General features: G+C 40.6%; 2 protein-coding genes and 1 long non-coding RNA gene across 6 annotated transcripts in view; 2 read left to right on the top strand and 1 right to left on the bottom strand.

The window, feature by feature from the left end:
* The first annotated feature begins 366 nt into the window (after nucleotides 1–366).
* On the top strand, nucleotides 367–7,524 carry LOC144198315 (uncharacterized). 4 transcript variants are annotated; one of them, XM_077719251.1, is made up of 8 exons: nucleotides 367–502; nucleotides 590–657; nucleotides 3,230–3,294; nucleotides 4,862–4,931; nucleotides 5,273–5,385; nucleotides 5,609–5,748; nucleotides 6,479–6,532; nucleotides 7,328–7,524. In XM_077719251.1, exons 1-7 carry the CDS (start codon nucleotides 466–468, stop codon nucleotides 6,493–6,495), a joined length of 510 nt encoding a protein of 169 aa, XP_077575377.1. In that variant the 5' UTR covers nucleotides 367–465; the 3' UTR covers nucleotides 6,496–6,532; nucleotides 7,328–7,524. The 4 variants fall into 4 exon arrangements, with proteins under 4 accessions (XP_077575377.1, XP_077575375.1, XP_077575376.1 ...); XM_077719249.1 differs by lacking the exon at nucleotides 5,273–5,385; XM_077719250.1 differs by lacking the exon at nucleotides 7,328–7,524 and having other exon boundaries at nucleotides 6,479–7,153.
* Nucleotides 7,525–10,343: 2,819 nt separating this feature from the next.
* Nucleotides 10,344–16,546, top strand: LOC144197624 (uncharacterized). The gene is made up of 3 exons (XR_013326555.1): nucleotides 10,344–10,483; nucleotides 11,578–11,655; nucleotides 16,338–16,546. It is a non-coding gene; the product is annotated as an uncharacterized LOC144197624 (long non-coding RNA).
* The window catches only part of grin2ab (glutamate receptor, ionotropic, N-methyl D-aspartate 2A, b), a 68,490-nt gene continuing 53,457 nt past the window's right edge, over nucleotides 12,232–27,264 (bottom strand). The window contains exons 9-20 of the mRNA XM_077718114.1: nucleotides 24,805–24,919; nucleotides 24,544–24,746; nucleotides 22,425–22,593; nucleotides 20,437–20,590; nucleotides 19,179–19,304; nucleotides 18,092–18,321; nucleotides 17,580–17,740; nucleotides 17,269–17,456; nucleotides 16,650–16,888; nucleotides 15,160–15,343; nucleotides 13,923–14,694; nucleotides 12,232–13,420 (exon numbers count right to left, since the gene is read on the bottom strand). Coding sequence (XP_077574240.1) covers nucleotides 12,484–13,420; nucleotides 13,923–14,694; nucleotides 15,160–15,343; nucleotides 16,650–16,888; nucleotides 17,269–17,456; nucleotides 17,580–17,740; nucleotides 18,092–18,321; nucleotides 19,179–19,304; nucleotides 20,437–20,590; nucleotides 22,425–22,593; nucleotides 24,544–24,746; nucleotides 24,805–24,919 — 3,478 coding nt within the window. The 3' untranslated portion in view covers nucleotides 12,232–12,483. The remainder of the gene's footprint in view (nucleotides 13,421–13,922; nucleotides 14,695–15,159; nucleotides 15,344–16,649; nucleotides 16,889–17,268; nucleotides 17,457–17,579; nucleotides 17,741–18,091; nucleotides 18,322–19,178; nucleotides 19,305–20,436; nucleotides 20,591–22,424; nucleotides 22,594–24,543; nucleotides 24,747–24,804; nucleotides 24,920–27,264) is intronic.

Below are 27,264 nucleotides of genomic sequence, written 5' to 3'. Positions count from 1 at the left end.
ATCTCTTTATCTTGTATAATGACAATAAAAGTATTCAATTCAATTAAAAAAACAGTAGATTGAGAATAGTACATTTTCACCAGTTTCAAATATGATGCAAGGTTTGTACTTTATACTTGAAATCTGCAGGGAGATGGCGACACTCTGACGCACTCCCTTAAAATCTTTTCTCTCAAAACAATAGTGTAATTGTGATAAAAGCATCTTGGCTTCTACAAAAAGGAAATTACATTTTTTTTACTGAGAATTAGCAACCAAATAGGACACATTTTATCTCATTTTTTTGCAGCAGTACTGTTAGGGATTGGTTTTGTTGTTGTTTTTTCCCCCATGTGACCTGTCATGTGATTGCCCAATCAGTACACCTGTCATTAGCTCTGCTCTTTTTTGTATCACTTGCTTCCTGAATCTAGTGTGAACCAGGTGGTTTTGATTGCCTTCTCAACCCAAGTCCATGCGGTGATCATGTCCAAGTCTCATGGTGCTCCTCATGTTTACCTTAGTAAGTTTACTTTTGAGTGTACTAGGCTTCACAATCTGGGAAATCTAACCATTAGATATTGTTTCAAATCTTGTCGGATCTTTACAGGACTGCAAGTGCACCCGAAGATCTTTAACAGTGGCAAAATGGAACTGACAAGTGCCGGGATTGTGAAAGTAAGACTACATAACTTCCTTTACTGTGTTTGTTGTGTTATTTCATTATGATCTGTGCAAAAAAGATGATGGTCTTAATCATTTAAAAAAGGTTTTTGCAACAATAACAATAACAATCATTAATCTGCCTTCACAAAATATAAGTGTTTGGATTGAGAAAAGTGATAGTATACCTCATACTAATGTGATACACATTTTAATGGTAATCTTTGAAAAAATGCATAGTGATTCTTTGGAAATTGATATTATATTTGTTGATATGACAGTGCTTTAATTCAATTTGATTCAGGGGACTTTAATATATTTGATTCAATTGAATGTAAAAAATCAATCAGTTTCATTTCACAAAGAGCAATACAATAAAAAAGCCAATTTTAATAAGGATAACTGTTTAGTTGAAACATTCAAATAATTTAGCAAATTTGAAATTATGCTGTTAATGTTTTGTGGCTTTGTTTTGAAATTAAAATGGCATTGATCGTGAAACGTTTAATTATTATGTGCTTTTCAGACACTTTTGTCATAACAATACTATGATTTCAAATTAAAACTATCTAATTTTGTAAAATAGAACTAATGTGTCTGCAAATTATAGCATATAAAGCATATTCTTAATCAAGTAGCATTTTTATTTTCTTAGTTTTAATCTGTGCAGAATTTCTGACGAAATGATATGCTATTAAAAACCATAATCATTAAAAAAAAGCTTGCAGACTAAAGTACACTCAAAAGTGTTATTAATCCAGCAAATAGGTGCAAAGTTTTCCAAAGTTCCAAAGAGCTGCCTATAGAAAAGAACCCGTGTAAAGTAGGACAACTCTTGTTAAGACCAGCATACGATAAGCATGTACGCTTCATGCATTAATAAGTGCAAGTCGGTAAGAATCAACGTGCGAATAAACGCCTAGCCGCGGCTAATGAAAGGCAATTCCTATTAGCATATTTAAAAGTGAATTCATTAACTTGGAAGCGATACGTTCAAGACATTTTGTCGGGTTAAACGAGCCCCAAGCGCCAGTTTCTTTCACCCCCGCCTCGTTTTCATGCGTGACGTCCAAACGTGAACCAAAAGTGGATCTATATTGATTACGATGTCGTCTCCCGTGACGGGCAAAATCAATGCCACATGAAATTTCAAATTAAAATAGTAGCATCTACCCCCTACTACCATTGGGGATTTTTTATACATCAAAGAATTTAGCTGTAAAGATTCATGAAAATGAGATTTAAAAAAAAAAGTGTAACACAAAATTAAAATGCGGTAGTCGTCCATAATGAAATGAGACTTTTTGAATTAGTTCCAGCCAATGGGCTTTAAACCACATGCTGTTTTCCAGCTAATGGCAGGTGTAAAGCGCCACATTAGCTTTTCCACCTCCTCGGGTGTTCATAGTGGCTTTGGCCTATTAGTAAAGTGCCCCACCAAAAAAAACAGATGCTTAAAATAATCTTATGTTTTGGTGTGGCGCGATTAACCGAGCGTGATGATGCTTCAAAATACAGCCGCGGGCTGATATGCCAAACACCACGTCAGAAAATATGCTTTGGTTAGATTGAATTTGATGACAGAAGAATAACAGAGCAATACAGTGCCTAACCTTAATTTTATTTTATTTTTTTGGGGTATAAAATCCATGTGAAAATTAAATCTCATCTTTAATCATCAAATTGTTGGATAAAAACAGTTCAGAAACACTGTATATACAAACACATGTATATTATCTATTCTTTGCTATGAAAACATTCATATTCAATTTTATTATTATTCAATAATATAATATTCATATTCAACCATTCACATTTTGGGCAGAAAAGGAAAAAAATCTTAATCCAACAAAAATCTCAAAATATTTTAGGATACAGTATTTTATTGTATAATTACAATAAGTTTTGTAACAATTAAAAAATGTGACAAAACATTATGTATGTTTTTTTTTTCATCCACTGCGCTTTACAGCATTGTACTTGGGTCAAAGGTTAAAAACATTTTATTTTTTTCTACAAATTCATCACATTCTAATTGGAAATAAATACAATGAATATTGTGGAAAAATGGATCTGACAGAATTGTGCACTCAAATGCTTCACATGACAAAAAATGGGTGCTTTTAAAAAAAGGTATTTGTCTTTTTCCCCCCAATATGCATCACTATTTGTGGAGTGGTGATAAATAATACACGGAAAAAGTGCAGTACCTTGTTGAGGTGGTCTTTTTTGATTTCCAAAACCTCTCTCTTTTCGTGTACTTCATAAGATAGGACAGGACAATCTCTCAGAAGTTTCTTGTCTTGTCAACATACAGTTTGGCAAAGTCTAGTCTTGCTTTTAACTTTAAGCTAAAAAAGTGTTTTCTTCCCAGTAATTTGAAATATTCGTCTCAGTAGCCGTTCAATGTTGTTACTTCAGGATGATGAGCCATTAAAATACAACCAAAAATGCCCCAAATCAAAGCATTGGACTGTTTTAAAGTGATTTTCTTTGAGTGTAGTAAACCCTATTCATCATTAATAAAAGAAGCAAAGTTTGTCTTTTTGGTGTGTGAGATTAAAATGTTCATTCATTTATTTTTCAGACTGCTTCTCCTCACAAGGATCATGGAAGGTGCTGGACCATAGCCAAGCCAACTATGGGCACAAGGTGAGGTACACTAACCACACATAGTAACACCCAAACCAAGGACGAAATAGACAGTATTCAATCAGGGCAATATGTGTTTTGGGGATGTGGGAGGAAACCGGAATACTCGGAAAAACCCACAATTTTCCTTAATTTTTAGTTTTTTTCCCCTAGAATTTTCCAAGTAGGGTCTATTGTTTTTTTTTTTTTTTTTTTGTCATCGGGGTAGTGAAAATATTTTGCATTTCAGTATAAACGGCACTGAAAGTCAGGTAATGTGGGATCATCACTCTGATTAAACATGGTCTCATCCCAACATTTTTGTACATGACGCCACTAACGAGGTTGTCCTTTCCAATTGGGATACACTTTCTCTCGCTTTTCACTCTTTTTTGTTTTGCTTCATGCCATCACCACAACAATAATAACAAAAATCAGCATTTTCTACAATATTCTAAAAGTCTGTGTGAGTGTTGTCAGAGTGATCACCGAATATTTGCCTTGTGAGCGTGACGAGTGCGTTGCCACTGTCAGCTTAATTTACTGAACCCCAGTCTATTGTGTTGTCCTCGTGTGTGTGTTTTTGGGTTATGAATGTCTGTTTGCATGTCAGTGGTCAGGATGGGTCAGCACTTTGCTAAGCTTTGAAGACATTTATATACTCGCCAACAACACAACCGTACGTATATAATTCTAACACAGTTTCCACCTTTGGTTGTAAATTAAATGAAAATGTTTCAGGAAGGTAAAAGAAATTAGTGTTTTCAGACTAGAATTGTTTTATTTTTTACCAACTACACATTGTGTAGCACCTCCATCTGTTTTGCACACACGCGCGTATATGAAAGCTCTTTTTTGCTTAAATAGTTAATGAGGTATGCGATGCTCTTAGCCGTCATTTGATCGTTTTGAAATGACTTGTCGCGTCCAATGAGCAGTTTTGTCTGTGATAAAGTCTTAAGTGATGCCAGACGCACTAATGGATTCCCAACAAGTTTCCCTTGTTTTTTAACAGCGTTGCTAAACAGCCAAATCACAAAGTATGAAAAACCTTAACAAAATTGCAAAAAACACAATCGCAAAAACAGATTTTTTTTACAGTGACAGCTATTGGGAAGAAAGTGTGCTTGAGTCTGTTTGTCTTGGCTGTTATGGCTCTGTAGGGCCTTCCAAAGGGCGGCAGGTTAAGGTGCTGGAAGCAGGAATGTGTATTGTTGTATTCTATTGTATTGTATTGTAGATTTGAGTCTTGTGTTCTGCGAACTGGATGTTTTTGTCACCATCGAAATTTAACAATTCTCAGTAAGAAATAACCCGATTTTCATGAACCTAAAACCAATTTGAAGGCTATATTGCACCTAAATGTACTGCCAGACCGTTTTTCCACATCTCTTTGGCAATCCTTCCATCACGGTCGACATTTTGATCTCCGACGCTGATCTATAGCTTCCTGCGAGCAACGGGAAAGCCTGAAGACATTCCTCCGGAGATTTACTATGCTTTTCATTCATGCCAGCACTACACTAGCGGTGATTACAAGGCTGAGAAAAAAAAACCTTGCATTGACGGATGTTTTTTTTATTCCCAGACTCGGATGCACGTCCACCTCAGCAAAAAGCCTGCAGACGGATCCAGAAGACGGACAGTCCAGAGAAGAGGTTAGAAAAAAAGTGCCTTGCAAAATATGGTCACAGCTTATCATGCTTTAGCAAGACCTTCTAAACACTAATTCAAATATATAGCTTTGTCACCAAATTTTAAGCTTATTTTAATACACTTTAATGTCATTTAAATTGCTAATATAAATTTCAAAGGCTGCTCTCAGTATCAGAAATGTCAGATTTAAGCTTTTCAATGGTTGTCATTGGTCTTAAACGCCTTGACAACACCACACTAAAAAAACACGGCGTACCCGTATCGACCCCCACGATCCTCTTATATGCATTCCGTGACGATCTGCAGTGGCGACCAATTCATCAGCCGCGATATCGTCTCACAGATTTACGATACTCCCAGGCGGGGAGGCCGCCCTCGCCCCGAGGCGTCCATCAAACGTCGACCTGAAAAGATGTTCAATACCGATAGAAAAGCTTCTTCATCGTTTTCCTGGCGGTAAAGATCTGCATCCTTTTACTCCAATTGAAACCAAATCTGCCTGGCGTGTCTTTCACGTAAGCGTAAATCAGAAAAGAACCCTGTTACAAGAAGTCAGCCATTTTGGTTGAAAGGTACCTCTTGATTGGAATCAGTCCAATTTCAATTCTAAGTGAAATGTATCTCTCGGGTTATCTCAAAGACGTGCATAGTACCATTTTTGTTGTTTGTGTTCACGCAGGCGGCTCATTTTTCATCGAGTTTCTCACCTGTGGGTCGATCCGCCGGCGGCGCATTCCATCACCGCGAGACGAACGGGAACAATTCATCAATTTGCGAGAAAGGGGCAAAGTCAAAGAGAGGCAAAAAGAGGGAGCAGAGGTAAAACAGCACACGATTTGTGCAGAAGCAATCATAAAAGTAGCGTAACACAAAAACACACCTTGGACATGACAAATAGAAAGAAGGCCTTTAATTTTGCTTTATCATGGCGACATTGGATTGGATTGCATAGCTAATGAAGGGTCCAGTGAGTCTATATCGAGTGCAGTTTACCCTCCTGCAGCCAATCTAAACATGATTAGTGCATTTATACATTTATACAAGGACTCCGTCACCTAAGACAGTGCAGTGTGCTTTCCTTGTAAATTTTGCAAAGAAGGCACCAGCTACAAAACAAATTGCGACTTGCCACAAAAAATTTGAAGAAAAGTATTGGCCTACGAAAAGTGGTCAAACAATTTGCCTGGGAAAGGTTGTGTACATACAAGATATTTGTTGAATGTAAGTTACAGCATGGAGGAAATGTTCCCTATAAAGAGCAGTTGGGACAGATGCATGTATAGTAAGGCTTTTTTCGTCAAAAACGACATTGTATATGTATAAGGCTTTTTTTCCCCTATAAAAAATGACATAGTATATATAGTAAGGCTTTTTCCTTTGAAAAAAAAACGTCATAATAAAATAAGGCTATTTTGCAAAAAAAAAATGACATAGTATAGCATGGCACCGTGGCATAGAGGTTAACTCATCGGTCTTTCATTTAGGAGACTTGGGTTCAATTCCTGTTGTCAGCACACATTTTCACTTAGCTGTTTCTGTGTGTTTGCAGGCAGGAGCTTCAATTGATGACAAAGGAAAGTGTAGTCACTTGGTTGGCGCAGAGGTTAGTGCACTGGACTCCCGTCTGGGAAACCCTGGTTCGATTCCCGGGCTCGGCACACATTTTCACTTAGTTGTTTCTGTGTACTTCTTGGAAAGACACTCAAATGATTACAGAGAAAAGTGTAGCCACTTGGATGGCGCAGAGGTTAGTGCACCCGACTCCCGTGTGGGAGACCCGGGTTCGCTTCCCGCTGTCGACTTTGGCTGATCACTACACCGTGTGGTTCGGTAACTGGAAGAAGAAAAAAAAAAAAAACTTTTTAATTTTTATTAAACACTTAGTCATACATTTCAGCAAAAGGTTATATTCCGAACTGCCTTCGGCAGTTCGGAAGACACTTGATGGACCTGTCTGTGCGAAAGGCGTTCTCGGGTCGGCCTTCGGCCGACCCTCGACCGCTTGCTTGGTCAGTGAACCGCCGACACCGGGAAGCGAACTCACGTTCTCTCGGTGCAAAGGCGAGTGTGCAACCCACTACACCAACTCGTGCCCCACTTATACATAGGTGTTGAAACGTTTTATCCAAGGAAATGGGGTGAAACACTTAGTCATTTTTTTCACAAAATGCTTCATCCACCACTGAATACTTATACACTTAGACACTTAGGCATTAATACTTATTCTTTTAACTGAATATTTTGAAAATCTTTGCCTGCACTGGGATTCGAACCCAGGACCTCTTAGGTAACAGACTGATGACTTAGCCACTGGGCCACCACCCTGTGGAAGAAAGTAGTAATACTTATACTTTTGTCTCATTCATTTACCTGAATAATATTTTGAAAATCTTTGCAGGCACTGGGATTCGAACCCAGGACCTCATAGGGGACAGACTGATGACTTAGCCACTGGGCCACCAGCCTGTGGAAGAAAGCAGTAATACTTATATATTTGTCTCATTCATTCAACTGAATAATATTTGGAAAATCTTTGCAGGCACTGGGAATTGAACCCAGGACCACAGAGTTTAGAAACTGATGACTTAGCCATTGGGCCACCACCCTGTGAAGGAAAGTGGTAGTACTTTTACTTTTACCTCTTTCACTTACCTGAATAATATTGGGAAAACCTTTGCAGGCACTGGGATTTGAACCCAGGACCACAGAGGTGCAGACTGATGACTTAGCCACTGACCCACCGCCCTGTAAACAAATGTGGTAATACTTATACTTCTATCTTATTCATTTACCTGAATAATATTTAGAAAATTTTTGCAGGCACTAGGATTTGAACCCAGGACCACAAAGGTGGGAGACTGATGACTTATCCACTGGGCCACCACCCTGTGAAAGTAAGCAGTAGTACTTATACTTTTATCTCTTTTACTTACCTGAATAATTATTGCCCTTGGGAATGGGGTCAAATATTTTGGAACACTATATATACATGCATACGCACACACTTATACCAGGTGAGGGTTTAGAATAGATGAATAAAAATAGAAAGGTTCCAAGTTTAACTTTTATTCCTCTTCATTTTACTTCCTCCTCTCTAGTCTTCCTGTGTGTGTGTGTGTGTGTGTATCTCTGTGCATATAGTATTTTTAGTGTGTGTGTGTAGGCGTCGGCGGGCGCTTATAAATTTTCATGGCTTTGTTTAGCGTGTAGGCTGACACGCCGTGCTACCTACCTCCCTCCATGGCAACACACACTACTTCATGCACACGTGTGTAAAGTGTGTAGGCTGGTTGCTTCTTAATGAGCATTTCAGCAATGGCACAAAGTGCCAAACGGCTGCAGCTGCTCTGTAAAAGTCCAACTTGCCTCGTTGGTCATCATCATTATGATGATGATGATTTCAAAGTAGGATTTTCATCCTGTGTGTGCATGTGTGTTATTGTATCTTGCATAAGTGAAGCAGATGGATCATGTCAGCACCTTTTATGCTTTACAAATATGGAAAAGTATGTAGATTTGCACATTTGGAATGTGGACATAGGTTTTTTTCCCCAACCAAATGCATAATTCCATTCGCTTGTTGTTAAAAGTCCATTGATTTTGTCACTTTTTCTGTCGAAGCATACATGCGTGTACACGTGTGATAATGTGTCCCAATCCAGCCCAAATTAGAGTGTCCATCTCCTGAGGGAGAACAACACCCAATATATATATTTAGATATGTATATATTTTCCCCCTGCAAAACACACACACACTGACTGTGTGTTAGTAAAGGCAAGTGCACAATCAAGGTCTGAAGCAGATTCCCAAAAATAATCCTCTGAGTCATACTGAATGTTCCAAATGTGCGTCTGTGTGTGTACTGTACTTGTACATAGTTTTCCCAAGTGTAGCTTCTAGGTTATTTCCGGCCTTACTTCCTCGTTTAGTTCCCAAGACGTCTGCTAAACTTTCTTTCAAGGTTTTCTGAAAGTATTCTGTCTCGTTATGAACACCTACTTGGGTCTTCAAAAGGGTACCCAGTGTAAAAACTCAGTTAAACAAATGCAAATGACTCACTGTAGTGACCCATTCATTGATTTGCTGAACCGCTTTATCTTCACTAGGGTTGCAGGGGGTGCTGCAGTCTATCCCACCTGAATTTAAGCCAGCAGCCATTGATGACCACATTGGAAACAGACAGAAATATCAATTTGGGAGCCAAGGTTAGTCTTCATTTTAACGCAACATGCAAATAAGAGATAAGCAAATAGAAAAATGTAACCTTTACTTATTTACACATTGTACAGAGGTACAGAGTGACAAGTCTTATTATGTACAACACAACCAGAATCTTAGAAACCCCTGAACTTATACACAAGTGAAAGCAAGAGCACACACATACCGTTTACAATCACACGCAACCACAACACTACTCATTGTGTTGGACTGTGTGTGTATGTGTCAGTGTGTTTGCATCCTGGTCACAAAAAAAAAAGAGAGAAAAGAAAAAAAAACCAACAGAAACACCAGCACAGTCATGCAATTTGGGAAAAAAAGTGAAAAAATTTGCCAGTGATGGTACAACACGAACCCACACACACACACACAACCACACACACACACACACGCAGCGGTGTGTGTGTTGTGTTACATGAGTCGGTCAAATGTTATGAGTGGGATGAAGGGAAACAGAACAGAAAAGTACGCAGAGACACACAAACTTCACCCATTGTCTTACATAAATGCCTGTTTGGTGTAAAATACACGCACACACACACACACACACACTGGAGGTGAAACAGCACAGACTCCTAGTGAAAGAGTACCCGGTGGGCGGACTCGGAAGCCGCACACTCATTGATTCCCATGTGCAAACTACCACTGACATCACAGCTGGAATCTAAATAAATCAAATGAAAAAATAACTCACTAAAACATGCTAGTTTATCATCATAAGAATAAAAAGTTGTCATTGAAATGAAGCATTTTTTTGACCATTCAAATCCAAACAAACCAAACGCAAAGAACAAAAATAAAAATGCCTGTACATAAATGTCATAATATTGCAACCTGATATTGTGCATATTACTCACACTAGGCCATTATGAATGTGTGAAGCCACCACATGAGATTGTACATAAGGATGCTCGCAAGTGTGTGCGTGTGTGTGTCAGGGTTTGAGAGGATAGTTTGATTTGTTTTTATCCTTCAAATCCTGGTTAGATACCTCTTAAAGTCGTCAGTCAAGTCTCATAAGTATATCATTTGCTAATATTATTGTGTCTCAATTGAGGGATCACCGACCTTTGCAGGATGCTTAAGAAGGGCAGATGACATCATGATAAGGTTGTCCTAATTAGGCTGTTTTTTAAATCAGTTATCATCAAATTTGCTCCTTGAAAACTGTGTTAAGATGTCATATTGTCATACAAGAAAAAAGTTGCCCAAATCACATACTACCTTAAATGTGTCCTTCAGATCTTGTATTTGAAGATCAATCAGAATACATGTATAACACCATTTGAACATCGTCTTGATTGGAAGAATTCTGCACATGTGGATGTAAGAAAGGTAAGACATTTTAAATCAATTGTTTCTTTCATTATTTTTTGATGACCACTTTTAAAAGGGAAATGGAACCAAAGCTCTGGATTCAAGTGCAGCCTCTTACGATTGCATCTAAAGGAGTCGCAATTACGATATAGAAATGTTTCAAGTGCCTCATTAAGATCCCCCATTTAAAAAGAAATGATCATGCTATGGTTGATTTGTTGGGATGATGGCGTCATAAAAATAGGGAAGAAAAAAAATCTATTTTCAATTGAAAGTTCCTTCAAATACATTAGAATCTTCAGCTGCATCTTTAGGAGAAGACATCTGAAGGCAAATGACAATAACTCCAACAAAAGGCTTTAATAGTTCAACTGCATCCCATAAAAGTTGGATATGAAGGTAAATTGAGTCATAACAGCACTTAAAATATGGGTTTTTAGGAAATATACTCCTTTCTGAGGTTGTATTTGAAGGCTGATGACACCACAACACTATCCGCATCAGTTGGATACAACATTTGAAGACAAATGGCATAATAACCCATGCAAAGCCGTCTCAATCCAAAATACCCTCTGAAAAATGCACCAGAGGGCAGTTGAAGTAGATAACTCTCAACAGAAGCCTATCCAAAGAACCCTTAAACTGCACAATTTGAAGATGGATGAAATCATAATAAGACATAACATTGAATCGAGTGCCTTTATTCTTACTAACGATGATGGCTTTAATGAAGATGTTATTCTAAGGTGAAGTGATAACACTATATCAAAGGTGCCTTTATTCAAGTACAACTTCTAAATGATGCATATTAAGGCAGATGACACCATAACACTATTTTTTTTAATCTAAAAATATTTATTTAGGTTTATTTTAGGTCAAGACCAATCGGGACAAATGGGTTATCCATACCCTGGTCTCAGATACTGTGTTATTAATTTTTTTTTGTTTTAAATTCCATGAAATGCATTGTATCTTTGCATCCCAAACTTGCCCAAAAAACTGACTTTTGCAACCACTGCTAAGCTAGAACTCTACCAGGTCTAAAACGCACTCTCGTACGCACGTGTAAGTATGAAGCCACTAAAAAAGAGATATGATTCTGTACTTGTTAGATAACACTCGCCACCACAGCCAAAAGAAAAAGAAGAAGAAGAAAAAAAAAGAAAAACACATCAAATCCAGCGAATTGTGTGAGTATCAAAAAAGTGTTTGTTTTTGGTTCGTGTTTGGTGGCAGGTTAGAAAATGTACAAAGTGCACAAAGGCTAGACTAGCTCGCTGTATCAACACACACACACACACACGCGCGCGCGCGCACACACACACACACACCTACACGCACACACACACACGCACACACACACGTGTGCACCGACACACACTTGCACATTTTATGCACATGTGTAAGTGTGCTTTTGCACATATATAACCCTGCATATGTGTGTGTGTGTGAGAAGTACAGGGCAGTTCAGGAAGCATGCAAGTGTGTGACCTGAAGGCTAGGAGCTAATGAGGAAGGAAGCTAGGATGCTAAATGCTATATAGAATGTGTGTATGTATATGCATGTTAGTGTGTGTGTGTGATGTCAATCTTGGATTTCACATGAGAGCATTTTTTTACCCCAGAATATTTACTGATTTTGTCTGGAATGTTTGATTGGCTGACATCAACATCATCAAACAGTCTTTTCTCATGTGTAAACAGTGTTCTGTGTGTGTGTGTGTGTGTGTGTGTGTGCGTGCGTACATTTTTCAGTACATGTGCGTGTGTGTGTGCGTCAGTATGTGTGTGTGTGTGTTTATATTGGGTTGTCGAGACCCCCGACCACACAGCCGCCCCCAATTGTTGAGTTTGTCATATACTCCTGCATCAAGGCTTGTGTGTCCTTGTACAAGACACAGAAAATAGGGATGGGGGGGCCGGTTAATTCCCCTTACTCCTGGAATGGCTGGTGAGAGGGTCGGGGGTCCAGCGTTCTAGAATTGTCCATGTGTGAGGGGGAGAGGACGTGGAGAGTCTTACACGTCAGACTCGATACTGGGCATGCGTCGGTACAGGCGGGGCCGGTTGCCGCCGGCGCTGGAAGCTCGTGGCGCCGTGACGTAGCTCATGGGCTGGGCGGCGGGCGGCACGATATAGGCCACCATGGGGGGCTCTTGTTGGGGATAGAACACAGGTGGGTCCACGTGGTGGTTGGCGTGTTGGCCTCCGTGTTTGCCCAAGGTAAGCGAGAGAGGCAGGCGTTGCTTGTAGAGTGGTCGGGTGGCGGTCTGGGCCAAAGTATGGGCATGGACGGTGGACTCCCGCTGGGCTGTGCCGGCCGCCGACTGGAGGAAGGGGTTGTGCGAGGGCCTATCGGGGAAGAGGCTCTTGGAGCGGCGGGGCAGGGGTAAGGGGGCGTCCAAGCTGTGGTGGTGAGACGGCGAGGGTGAGGGCGGACTCCGTCCACTGTAGGGTCGGTCGGAGCGCATGGTCAGCACGTTGGCGTAGGCACCCTCGTCCAGGGTCATCTCCCGGTCCAGATCGGGGAGGCCCATTCCCCGCAGATGGGTGACGCCATCGGGAAGCACGTTTTCGTAAGAGTGCTGGCGACTGAGCTGCAAATGCTGCGCCACGGGTGAGGAGGCGGCAGTCAGTGCAGATGGCGAGCAAGGAGCCGGTTCAAAGTGGCTGACCAGATCATCGCCCTCGCCTACCATACCTAACTGACTCTGGGGGAGGAAGTGAGCGAACATGTCGGCAGCATGCGAGTAGTTCAGGTGGTCTTCGCTGATATCATACAGGTTGCCCAGGTGGGCGCAGGCGTCGCAACGGGCCTGTGGGGAACGCACCGTGTATAGACCCGAGTAGCCACTCAGCTTGGTCAGGCAGGAGCGGCAGTGGCCCGGGCGAACGCCCTGGGAGCCGATAGCCGAACCGGGGGCCTCGAATGAGCTGCTAGACTTGTCCTTTGCGCTGGTGGGAGAAAAACCACAAAATAGTCAAATGTAGGTGGAGATAGACTTAAGTTCTATATTAGTCAATTTGTTTACTGTAGTCTTACAAAGCCATACGTAACATATTCTCACAAGAGTTGGAGGGGGTGCTGGAGGCCTATCCAAGCTAACTACTGGCACCAGGCAGGGGATACCCTAAATCAGAAGTCAGCCAATCGCAGGGCACAAGGAGACAGACCACCATTCACACTCACACTTATACCTAGGGGCAATTCAAAGTGTTCAACCAGCCTACCTATATTTGTGGGGATGTTGGAAGAAACCGGAGTACCCAGAGAAATCCCACACAAGCCCAGAGGGAACATGCAAACTCCACGCCGTGAGGGCCAATCTGGGATTCAACCCTCGACCCCAGAACAGTGAGGCCAATGCACTAACCACTCATCACTGGGATGGACACCCATGCGTAAGACTGTCTCAAAAATAAATAGCACTCTTTTTGACATTGGAATGATTTATACCTGCTGTGAGTGTAGGTGCTGTACTTCTTGTCCTTCATTGAGTGGAGGTCAGCCTCTGCGCTGTGGCTGTGGTGCAGCAAAGATGCGCTTAACTGCAAGATGGGCGCATCACTCTTGTGCGAGTACGTGCCATCAGTGGGGAAAAGGTCGGGTGGGTATGGACACTCGTCGCTACCCCCTTGACTGTCACGCTGGTAGGGTGGTGCCGACTGCAGACTGGCTTGGTCGGAATCGATGGAGTAAATCTTGGTGCCATTGGCTCCTCCTCCGCCACCTCCTCGCTTCCTAAGATGGTTCACGGACTTGAACCCGCTCCTCGCCACCATGGAATCAGAGTCTTTGTGCGACGCGGGCCGGCTGGAGCACTCCGAGATGTCCGAGTGGGGCGGAGGTGGCGGTTCTTCTGGGAGATAGCGTTGATTCTTTATAGATGGCGGGGCCGCCGTTGCGGTTGCAGATGGGCTAGGGCCGCCTCCGCCTGGCGCCGCCCCTGCAGGCTGCGTCTTCAAGGTCTCCACACTTTTCTTCCAGAGGGCCCGAGGCTTAGATGGTGGGCCTCCAGGTCCGGGGCGGGGCTTGCCGTTGTCGTTGGTGGCGGACAGCTGGTTGGTGGGACTGGTCTGGTGGCCGGGTGTTTTCTGCGGAGCCGAAAATGGCGACGCATTGTTTAGGAGGTTCTTGTGGCGCCCAGACAGAGACAGGAAGGCTTGAGGACCACCAGCGTTGCTATAGAGACCAGGACCCTTTGGAGCGAGGCTGTGCAGTGGGTTACCTAGGAGACAAGGAGAGGTGGTGAATGTGCGTGTATGCTCGCCCACGCCCACCGCAAGTGTGTTTCATCATTGATTTGAAACCCTACTCATTCCGAGTCCTAATTCAGAACAGTAGCGTAACAAAGGCTTGAAATTATGAATCTAAAAATCATAATTAGAAATGCCTAACTTGTTAACAAATCACATCACAGTCCTCAAAAACTAAGACTTTAAAATCTTACCCTGGCTTGAACCTTTTAAGTTGAAAGTAGGAGAACATATTCCTACATTTGTCACCCAGGCTTTAAACCCTAATCTAAAATCACAACCTTGCTTTGAAACAGTCTTGGTGTGAAACACTACTTTAAAATCCTAATGCAGTCTCTAAATCCCACTGCCAATCTCAAGCCCCAAATCATAAGTCCCCTTGGACTTGTAAGAGTCCTCACAACCGCCAACATGATAATGTGTAGACCCCGTGAGACCTTTTCCAGTCATGACGTCGAGGATACTGGGCTGCACCAGCACTGTGTTGCGTTTAGGTGACGACAAAGCCAGGGATTTGGCAGACTTGAGCAGGTGTAGCATATTGGCTTGAGGACTGAAGCCCAACTCGGGTGTTTTCTTCTTCATGTCGATGTGAACGCCGTGGATGCAGCTCCAAATACCCTAAAGAACAAAAAAAAGGGGAAAATAAAGAGAGATACTTCACTTTTCTTTAGGACTTCATCTGGGTTTAATTGAGGCAATGATGTCAGCACGGGACGCCTTTGAGTGCAAGGAGATGTTCCTCCTCCAGACACTTAAACTCCATGCCATCACACTGTCACACACAAGCACGCTTTTTGTAAAACACTTGACGTGTGAAATGCTGTTCATCTGGAATAAAAGCTCTGCAACACCCTTACGACACATGAATAATGAACTCTAGATGTGGTCACTTAGGTGTTTGCCTATGCGTGTGTGTGTGTAAGTATGTTTATACACACACCTGCATCACCCCGCCTAAAAATGATGCATACCCTGTTTCTCGATTTTGTGATGGAGAAAATGTTAGTTTTTATCTTGTTTTGAATTGTCAGGGTTGTCGTTTAGACATCCATAAAAGCATGTCGAAATGAATAGGGACGACATATTTTTGGATTTTCACTTACGAAGAGGACGGTCAATGAGAAGCTCTTGTCACAATATGGTATTTTTTAGACTAAGTTACACTTGACTATAAGTTGCACAAGCCAACTAATGTACAATGAAGAGGAAAAAATATATATGAGCCGTACAAATATATTTTAAAGTAAAAATGGTTCAATAGAAAACAATAGGCTGCAGAGAGTGATCAACACAGCCCAAAAGGTCATCAACTTCCCCTACCTACCCTGTCCAGCTTCTACGAATACTAGTGTCTTAAAAGGGCAGAGAGCATTACAAAAGACAATACGCTTTCCGGCGTATACCACTTCAATCTGCTGAAAGAACACTTCCCAAGAGCTGTTACCATATTCAACTCGAGTTCTGCACTTAGGACCTAATCAAGACTCATCACTACTACTTATACTACTGATTTAATATGATGAGCATTTATTTATCTATTACTATTTAGTGATTATTTATCATTACTATCTATTCATTATCTGTGTTTGTTTCTTTGTTGTTGCGTCCATAGACTCAGCAAGTGGTGGAGTCTCAACAACTTGGGGCTGAACTTCTCCGAAACCATGGAACTCATCCTGGACTTCAGACGGAATTTACTCACTTATTTTTTTGTATTTATTGATCATGTATTTGTCTGATTGTTGTTGTTATTTGTGTACTATGTGGTGAATGCTTTAAATCTCATTATACTTATAATGACAGTAAAAGCATTCAATTCAATCCTGACTGGCAAACATTAATTTCCATAGTCACCCCTCACTGTAGCATCCCCAAACTCTTAAAGGTGCTATAAAATCCTACTCAAAGAACAGTCCTCACTCACCCTGCTGATGGTGAAGAGCAGTCCAGGACGTCCTGAGCAGACGCCAGTGAAACAGTAGCGCAGACGCCAGTAGAAGAGATGCTCAGAGATGAAGGTGAGAATGGCCAGCCCCATGGCCGTAGCCAACATGTAGAAGACTCCCGCCATGTTATCCACATCCAGTTGACTAGACATCACTTCGTTTTTCTCATTGTGGCAAATACCCGTCAGCCACTGCGCCTCCAGTTCTTCCATTTCGCCTGTGTGTTGGAATTCAAAATAGGAAAGGAAATAAAAAGACAGATTGAGGGAGGTAAAAAGCAATTGCGAGAAAACAAAAGAGAAATGGGAATTGAAGGCGGGTCAAAGCAGGCGAGAGGAGGAGGCTAATAAATGGACATGTAATGGCACGTCAATGGGAGGAGGCTAAGGAATTGATAGTGATGGATTGATCCTGAACGATCATCACAGTGTGTGTGTGGCGCTTAAGAAGCACTTTAGAGCTTTTTCCATCGGGATTTGTGTCTGGTCAGCTTGTTGACATGCTGTCGCGTTGCATGTGCACAGGCGGATGAAGAGGCAGTAATGATGATGAAGTATTTTCTTTGGAGGCGTAGGGGTTAATGCGAAGCTAACGAACCGTCGCCAATGATGCCGAGGATGGCCAGATCCACCAGCCTCTTCCAATAGGAGCCCTTCTGCAGTGCGATGCCGTATCCGGTGGTGGCAAAGATGTAGCCACTGCCGATTGTCACCAACTTGCAGCCGTCGTCTCGGCCCGCCATGTAGTTGAGTACCGCTGCGTCGTAGATGAACGCATCTAGCTTCCTGCACCAGTAAAGCGGACATCATGAACTTGCAATCAATTAATTCCCCATCAAGTACTAAAACGTTTTTCCCATCATTAGAACAATCCTAACTTTTAATTGTGGTTGGTATGTGGCAATTTACCCGGTTTTGAGGCTGACCAAGGCATCCTGCACTCCAGTTTGGTGGTACTTGGTCATATACTGGTGCATATCCGGGTAGTTTTTGCGAATATTGCGCTCGGTGCTTCCGTTGGGCACCGTGCCGAATCGGAATGGTGGCGAGTACGAGTAAGGACTCTGAAACTGTAAGAGTACAAGGTGATCAGTCATCAGCAACCTTGTAAGTGTTTAAAACATCTGCTGACATCCACACTTTTATTTCTGCACTGTTTTTGTGTTTGCAAGCTAAGCGAGCCGAAGTTCCGCCGGATGAAAGTTAAACTGAGCGCGCCCTTCGTAAAACCATTGCATTTAACAATGACTCTGAGGAACGACTACACATTGAAGTCTATGATGGGTAAAATTCACTGGCAATGTTCTGTATTAATTAGAATTTTTCATAATATTCACGCTTGAACAAGTGTTGCCATTCCAAGAATGAGTCTATAAAAGCGCCAATGCCAATTACTACAATGTTTGGGGTAGTTATGTTACCTTCTTGTCAGAGAGTCCGGTGACCTGGTCCACAAATTCCTCTTGGATCATAAAGGCGGCCAGGTTGGCGGTGTACGAGGCCAAGAAGATGACGGCGAAGAAGGCCCACACGGACACAATGAATTTGCTGGTAGTGCCTTTGGGGTTCTGTACTGGAACAGAGTTGTTGAAGACCAGACCCCAAAGAAGCCAAATGGCCTTGCCGATGGTGAATGACGGTCCATGGGGATCTGGGAAGGGCCAGAAGAAAAACTTTGATATACTTTGGACTTCTTTGGGGTTCAAGTTTGTGAAGATGCATAATATTTTGCTTTGTCAGCTTTGTTCTATACAATGTTGACAAACTACTATAATACGAGTTTCACCTAAATGCATGGTAGATTAAGTATAGTCTAATTTATATTAGTCATATTAGGGGATTTTGTCAAATGTACTGTATGAGATTTTCATTTTTAAAATCAATCAAAAAGTACAAGAAAACAATAATTCACAAGACAAAAATGAGGAAATAAATCAAATTTTAAATGTTTATCAAGGAGATATATTTTAAAATACTACATTCAAAATAAAATAAATAATCTGAATAATATATTGTTTATAGATTAATGTACAATTTGAATGTAATATTTTCTATATAACTAGAAATAGTTACAATCACCAAATGTATTTCAACTATAAAAATGGCAAGTTAGGTAAAGAAATTGAACTTAAATGAATAATTCAATAATGAAAATGATCTCTTTTTTTAGTCAATTTGGCATGATTTATAGTTGTCATCCCTGTCCTACGGGGTCAGCAAAATGAGGCAAAACCTTTTGCACCAATGAGGAAAAACATCATTCATATCAAATGAGTCCAAAAATAAAACTGTCTAATTGACTCTGGGCTCATTTTTGCAGGCGTACGGATGCTTTGGGAACGTATTAGCAACAGACACTTGCCAAAAGTCAGCGTAATAATAGCAACATTGCCGCACCTCCAGGGGGGGCCCTGACCGAGTCAGGAAGGAAAGAAGGATGCTTGGATGCTTCTCCTCTACGTCGGTCGGTACGTTTGTGCGTGTTTGTGTGTGTTTGTGTGTGCATACCTTTGCCTTGAGCCAAATTGCGGTTGAAGCCCAGCGGAGAGACAAACTCGAAAAGGAAGACGGCGATGGCCGTGACGATGAGCAGCATCACAAACATCATCACCCAAACAGATGCGCTGAAGGGCTCTGAGGCAGCAAAGGGGTCAGCGATAGGGCGCAGGGGAGGAAGATGAGGAACAGAGGAGGCCAAAGGGGAGAACCATGAGGAAGAAAAAACAATGAAGAGGGAGAAGTAAGAAAAGCACAAGAGTTTAGAGAGAGAAGAATGAAGATGAAGAAACAAGAAAGAAATAGTCAGTGTAGTTTTGAAAGAGATTATTTGCATATTTCGTATTACTCCAGAGAAGGGGAACTCAAGTAGGAGGAGGAAAGGGGATCAAACCCACACTGATTCTGAACCCAGACAAAGTGTGTCTATGTGTGTATGTGCGTATTTGTTAAGTATGCGACTGCTAGGGTGAGCCAACCCTGAAAGATTGTGCGCTGAGGTGCTTCTAATATGAACGCCAGAGATACTGAACCATCACTGATACCCTGCTGCAACACACACAGAGACACAACGATATTTGCATCGCTCAGTGACCCTGTTTTGTAACCTCTCCTTGTAAGCCACCACCACTTCTGTGGCGTGGAACGGTGCAATCTTCAAGCCCGTAATCTTCCGTTTTTGTAGTCACGCCAAATTTTTATATCACCTCACAAGAACTATCCACGTCGCTTGGGTCGTACAATCAGCCTATATTACCACCCTTTATGACCTAAATAGACCTATAATATTTTTTTTTTCTATAAATGGATTAGAAGAACTGGATTAAAAGTCCTCAATATTAGGTTTTTTAAAGATCTAAAACATTGTTTATTTTAGCTTTTTTAAATATATTTTTAGATTTACCAAAATGATTTTTGAACTAAAAACAGAAAAAATGATTAAAAAATTACAATTATCAATTTAAAAGGGGGACAATGAAGACATTTAATATACATCTATACTCTTCATTTTAATTTGATCATAAAACAGAAAGTCGGCACTCATGATTTACTTTCCCGGGCCGCACAAAATGATGCGGTGGGCCAGATTTAGCCCCCGGGCCGCCACTTTGACACATGTGACCTAAAGTATAGTATATAAATCAATTTCCCCAGAAATACTACAACTACTTTTCCAATCCAGTGTTTGTGGGTGTATTCAAGGGGAATCAACTTCATATTTCAAATGTTTGGTATTGCTAGCAGAATAATAAAGTATTTTTTGTGTTACCTAGGAAGGCTGATGGTGAGACTGTGCCGTTGCTTCGCGACACCATGACGCTTATACCCGTCTCCACGAACGGCACAGAAAAGTCAATGACCTCTGACCTCTCCTCATTGATAGTCAAAGAGCCCACCGCCATGGCAGCTTTCTTGTACACAACCTGTTGGGTCAAAGGAGAGGCGTACTCAGCCAAAGACAAAATACTTCTTATTTCATTCATTCATTTTGTGTTCCGTGTATCCTCACAAGGGTCGCAGGGGTGCTAGAGCCTATCCCAGCTACCTTAATGCTTCATAAAATGGTCCTAAATATGACTAAAAGATTTGAACACTATCAAATTGTAACATCTGCGACTGGGTGTTAAACAATTAAGAATTTCCACCTTAACGCTTCATAAAATGGTCCTAAATATGACTGAAAAAATGTCCGCTGTCATAGTTCATTGGCTCCGGCACCCTCGCGACCCCTGTGAGGATAGGTTGAACGCAAGAGGAATGAAAAAGATCTTAAAATTTGATAATGGTGAACAATAGAGAGCATTTGTTCAAAAATTACAAGCCAAAATATCAACCTGGCATAAGCAACCACTACTGTGATACTATGAAAGTCAAATTATGGATATAATACTGTCATGCGAGTACTACTGCCTATCCTGGGGTTAGTTTTGCACACTAACACCTGCCAAAGGAAGGAGAAGACGATACACATGCAGTTTTTCTTTTCTCTCCTCTCCCTGGTAGAGCCAAGTGAAACATCAGCATGAATGTCAGTCAGCGTTTGGGGGTATTTTCATCCCGAAAAAAAAGGAAGAAAAGGCGCTTGTCATCTTTGCCGTGGAATGAACGTATCGTGACACATGACGCCAAGACGGCGCCGTCTCCTCAAGGGATGTTTTCTTTTATTACTTTCTGAATGACTTGGTACACTTTGGTGAGGTGATGATGCATGGTGGTGAAGTAGTCTGTGACTTATTACGACTGGGACGCAGTTCAAAAAGCTGGGCCAAGGGGAGGCCATTAATCGTGAATTGGGATCGATTTGACATGATGAAATATGAAATGTTTTTTATTGGGTACAAGAGGTCTGTGTTCTGAGCCAAGAAATAACAAGCAGTGAGGGATTAATTACCCTGCGTATCACACATGGAATTGTTTGGAATTATTCAGGCAGACATGCCTATTCATTCATTTATATATAAATATATATAACTATTTTTTTTTATAGGTATAATGACAATAAAGGCTTTTGACTTGATTATTTGCCTAGATATCTTTGCACAAATGTAAAAATATGTATTAATCTATGTAGCTTTTAAGACTATATTAAGCCTTTTGTAATGAATTATTAACCTCTGAATTAGTACTAAAACATATTGGTAATTTTCTGTTCTTTTAACATCTCTATTTCCAAATCTATTGAATGCATCATTCATGATCCAATTCCCAACATGCATTGCGGTGGCTATTTGTGTACAAAGTTATTAATAATTCTCTGTATTATTGCTTTTGTTCATAGATAACTCTTTCCCCAAATGTAGCAATTGTCATTGTTTTGGATTGAGCCATCTCATAATTTATTAATTGACTTCCACTGTTTTAATTCCGCACCAAAGACTAAAACACATGGTTGTATTTGATTGCAATGGAAATAATCCATGATGAATAAAATTCCCATTTACAATAGTAGTTTGAGGACTCACTTACCAAATGTTCAGAACAGTTTGGCTCAAGGCACTATGACAGCAGGGAAACGTAAATTCAGCCCCCAGCTACGCCCCAATAGTCGCAGTGGTGGTAAAAAAAAATAAATTAAATTTGAAAAAACATTAAAGAATGTAAGGTAAATCATTAATAGGATCGCTTTGTTGGAAAAGGGAATATGTAGTGGTTGTTGGTGATACTACAGCATCAGGCTATCTACGTAAAAGTCTAAAATTTGCTACAAAATAGTGGATGCCAATGAAAACGACAATAATTTACTTTGTGAGTCCATACCTCTCCCACCATGCCATTCCAGACGTTGTTAATCTTCTTTCCGTGCTTGCCATTGGTCACCAAGTAAAGGTCGTATGTGAACTTCACATTGCGGGCGATCTTCTTTAAGATGTCTATGCAAAAGCCCTTGCAGCACTGCTTGATGTATGAGCCCCCTGATGTGCTGTTACTGAACAAACACACACAAACACAGATACACATCATGGTTTTGTTGTATTTTTAGTGAGGACACATCTCGCACATACACTTATTGCGTATGTGTACGTCGTGATATAAGGATAGTGAAGCCTCAGCTGGTTAGAGATAATGTATACTACATGGTGGGTGTGTGTGTGTGTGTGTGTGTGTGTGTGTGTGTGTGTGTGTGTGTGAGAGAGAGTGTGTGTGTATTGGGACACCTGGGACCCACGAATACACAGTGTGAAGCATGTTAAAAGTGCATTTGATGTGACAGTTTTGCCTCGTGTGAATGACTTCATCACCTGTTATGCCCACATGGCGATGCAATGTGTGACGTTAAAGTCATCCAGTGTTATGCCATGCATGAATGAACATGAGGACACTGTAGAGCCAAACCTCCCTTAAAGCTGCAGGTTTTGCTGGTTACGATAGGTCTACCAGTTTAAATTAGGGACAAGCCATTTGGTAATGAATTCTTCATGTCAGAAGATGTATAAAACTGGCTGAAGAGTCAACGGCTAGTCGATTTTCTTGGTTAAAAGAGGGTATAACTTGAAATTGACAACATTTCTGTCACTGTATTCAATCAGTCTGTATGACATCATCACCCTTTTTCTGGGTTTTCATTCTTAAACTGGTTTCCTGATTGGGAAGATCAGCGGTTTAACTGGAAAGGATAAGACAGGATTCCTGCTTCCATGCTGAATTGGATAGGACACGGACTTGCAGTTATACGCTTTCAGGGGATAAAGTGAGAGAATCTGACTCGAGAGGAAAAAGCGGGTCAAGCGTTGAAGAGGCAGGTAACAGGAAGACATGTCAGAATCAGAATCTTAACTCTGATTCTGACATGACTTGTCAGTCGACATCAGGAGAATTCGGTCGGGTTGAGGGCAAAGAAACTGGCAGCATTCCAAATGGGATATGAGGAAAGTTTGGGGAATGTCCCACGAGAGGGAAGAGCTCCTGAAGAAACAGCTTTTAATTTATTCACGAGTTTGGATAAGAAATGGCCAAACGTCTCGTTAGTATGCTTGACCCAATTTGCATAGTAAAGTGTTGTTGGTTTTAATGTACTTGAGTCATCTTCTGCTACATGGTTGCATATAAAATGGGGAAAGCCAATCAAATCAAAGTAGCTCAAGTTGTGATGATGCTGTTTCTATGCTTGATCGCACAGATGCTGCAAGCACAAACAGCTGGGATATAAATAAGAATTGGATGATTACGATATGTCCATAGAGGGAAAAGAGCAATTAATAAACACAATATTGGGAAAACAAGCCGCAGTGGAGAGCGTGAATCACAATGAATAAATGCACTGATCATTATTAGCTTTGCGCTTCAACAACGCACTAACGGCAAAATAATCGCGCAAAGAAACAGATTGTCATCGACCAGTGAGACGGCGCTAATTAACTGCCGATCATGTGATCATGACCAAATCGCTAATATGTGATAATCGCTCCCTAAAAACATTTCTTAATTAATGACAAATCACAATGCTCCGTTTAATATTTAAATGTCATACTCAAGATAAGTTTATCGTTTTCTTGGGAGGCCTCGTCAGATATGAACGCTCACCAAATTTGGCAAGTGTATTTATACCCAGGGGTGCTTTAGAGAGCTCAAACAGCCCACCACATGCTTTGGAATATGGGAAAAACTGGATAACCCAGAGAAAACCCACATAGGAGAATATCAAAACCCCTAAGAGTAAGGTCAAAACACACTGGGGATTGAACTCTCGATCTCAGGACACTTTCACTGTGAAATTTTACTTAATTTAAATTTTGTTGACACATTTACCACCAACAGCAGAAAAATAAATAAAGAAATATGACTGAAACATCTATATAATCTAAGGATTTAAAAATAAAATCCATTCTTGAAATTTGAGTGGTTATTCGACTTTAAAAGACAGAGAAAGTCTACTTACTCTTTCACGTGTTTGCGACATGGCACCGAGTTCCTCATGCACGTCCCAGTGAGGATGTCCACGTTGTCCACAATGACAAAAGGTTTCTCCTCCAGAGTCACAATGGACAGATGGTTCTCATCTGCATCTTCGTCGCCATGAGAATTGTAGCGTGGCCACACGGGAAACATCAACGACAGTGTGCCATTCTCCCAGCGACCCATCTGAATAGAGAAACTATGGTTTGAATCCCAATGTACTCCAAAAATATACACTTTGTACCTTTTCCCATGTCCTCTTGCTGTTTAAGACGATGACCACCAGTTTAGGGTTTGCTTGGTAACCATCGGGGGTGAAAGACAAATCTCTGCCATCATTCCAAACGTGCATCATGTGTCTGTAAGAAAGACCAGTTCATCAATCCTGTTATATAATTTTTATGTGAACATATGCAGTAATGGCTGCCAACAAGTAAAAATGAGCACTAATTGTAGCAAGTGCCACTTTAATGATCTAATAAAACAAAAGCTCTAAGAAAACACCAAAAAATACTTTAAAAAAGGTGACTTTTGATGTAGTAAGCTGTGGAAAATCAGAATAAAACTTGAAAATTTGCATAATGTGTGAATATTAAGTAGAAATCGCACTGTCAAACTAGAAAAAAAATCTGGAATTTATAGTCTGGAAAATACTGTACTTTGACTATGTTACTGATGCTGCTTAAATGTAGTAGTAAAAATACTAAAGTTGTCAACTTGTAGAATAGAAGTTTTTTTTTCTGATAACTACAGCAGTCCAAAAATAGGAATCGGATGTAAAACTTTTCAGAATGACTGCCTATCTATTTTTTTTGTTGCGCTATCCCTGGTGTTTGTGTGTGTTTGAACGTGTGAGAGTGCAAGTTAACTTTGAAATAACAAGTTAAGCGTTCAGTAATCACCACGGGAATGAGAGATTCTCTTCAAATCGATGTTACCCTCACTCACTCACTCACTCACTGCGTGTGTGTTTGTGTGTATGTACACATTGGTGTGAGCTTTTTGTGTGTATGCGCATGTGTGTGGGAGGAGGACAAGTCAGAGGGCACATATCTGACCCGTCAACACTCTGCATTGATTTCTGAGAGTCGCAGCCGCGTTCGCTCTCACTCAAGGCGGAATCATGTACACTCACTCACTCACTCACACATCGACACGTTTCCTCACAGGGAAAATCGGAAATACAAACCAGATAAGATGGTGCTCCAACTCATGTTGTTCCAATTAATTATTGATATTTTTCTCAATACAATACAAAGTATACACAGGTGGCTTTCTTCAGTAGCCTGTATTATAGAAAAATATTACATTACTGCTGTTGATGTTAACTACTTCACTAAATTTCAGCTTTTTTGATCGGGATCACTTTATTTAGAATTGCTACTATTTTAGATAATTATATTGAATGTTTTTATTGTTATTATAGAAGTTTAATGAGATTTAAAGCTTCACCATAAAGTGCACATCTTCTATTTGGTGGGCCACACCACATTTTAACTTGTTTATTTTGCTTTCACTTGCTGCAGAACCCTATTTTTTTAAATACTACTACATAGTACTGACGTTAAATAGCCTTATACCTAATTTATATACATGTATATATAACTGACCTTAAATAGCCTTATTCCAAATTGTTAATTTAAAATAAAATGGAGAGCTTTCCCCCCAAAGTTCACCTTGTTTCTTTGAGCTTTACTTTGTTCAGTCATCCATCACTTTTGTCCTCTATCGTCTTGCCATGTTTGTTTTTCATATTCTATTATTAGAGTATATATATATTTTTGCGTTGTAGTCTGAGCACTTTACCCCAAAAGTATTAATAGTCAAAGTCTAAAAAAGATGTTCCAAAACAGGAATAAAATATCAGGCCCTATATTTTATTCCTGTTTTGGAACATCTTTTTTTAAAGAATAAAACCAAATTGCTTGAAATTTGGAGTCTGCACACTTCAGTGGCTCCATTAAAACGTAAAAGTCTTTCCGATGGGAAACAGCGGTCGATAAAAAAAGCTGCTGACGGAAAACACACTTTGCTATAAAAATCATTCCGTTGTTGTGACAAATATGCAAATTCAATGTAATAAGTTAGCAAGATAAACGGTCTAATGTTGACAGAGACGGCTGCGTTAAGGAAGTAAATTTGGATCAAGCTGTCAGCTATGGCAATATTAGAAATCCACATTGATGTATATATTTGCTGCTAATAAGAGAGTCAGCGAGACCATCTAGTCATAACCAAGTCCTTCATAAATCAACAAAAATGACTTTGAGATACAAACAACAGACCTTGTACTGCAAAAAAATGGCTTCCAAAGAAATCCATAGTCCAGAAAATAACCCAGAAAAAAATTGTATGTGTTGTAAGCGCTAAAAAAAAAAGTGCAGCAAAATTCACACATGATTGATTTCTTGTTAAGATCGCAAAATAGATTCTCTTGCTTCCTACTCTATGGATGTAACTGGCTGTTGAGTCAGAATCTTTTTTGGGGCCTATTTTTATTGCATTCTTTGCCGGTTGTTATCAAGAATTGTAATTCTCCACATCAACATGACGACGCAACATAATCCTGCTGTATAATCATGACAGAGAAGTTGCACACGCACACAAAAAAACACACACACACACACCACATAATTATTGTGGGTGTGTGAGTGTGTGTCCAAGCAAGCAACAAGGAAAGGAGAACAAATCCGCCTTAATCTGG

This window comes from Stigmatopora nigra, chromosome 6, assembly GCF_051989575.1.
Source record: "Stigmatopora nigra isolate UIUO_SnigA chromosome 6, RoL_Snig_1.1, whole genome shotgun sequence".
Classification (NCBI taxonomy): Eukaryota; Metazoa; Chordata; class Actinopteri; order Syngnathiformes; family Syngnathidae; genus Stigmatopora; species Stigmatopora nigra.
Note: the sequence above shows the minus strand (reverse complement) of the source record. Positions and strands in the feature narration are given on the sequence as shown.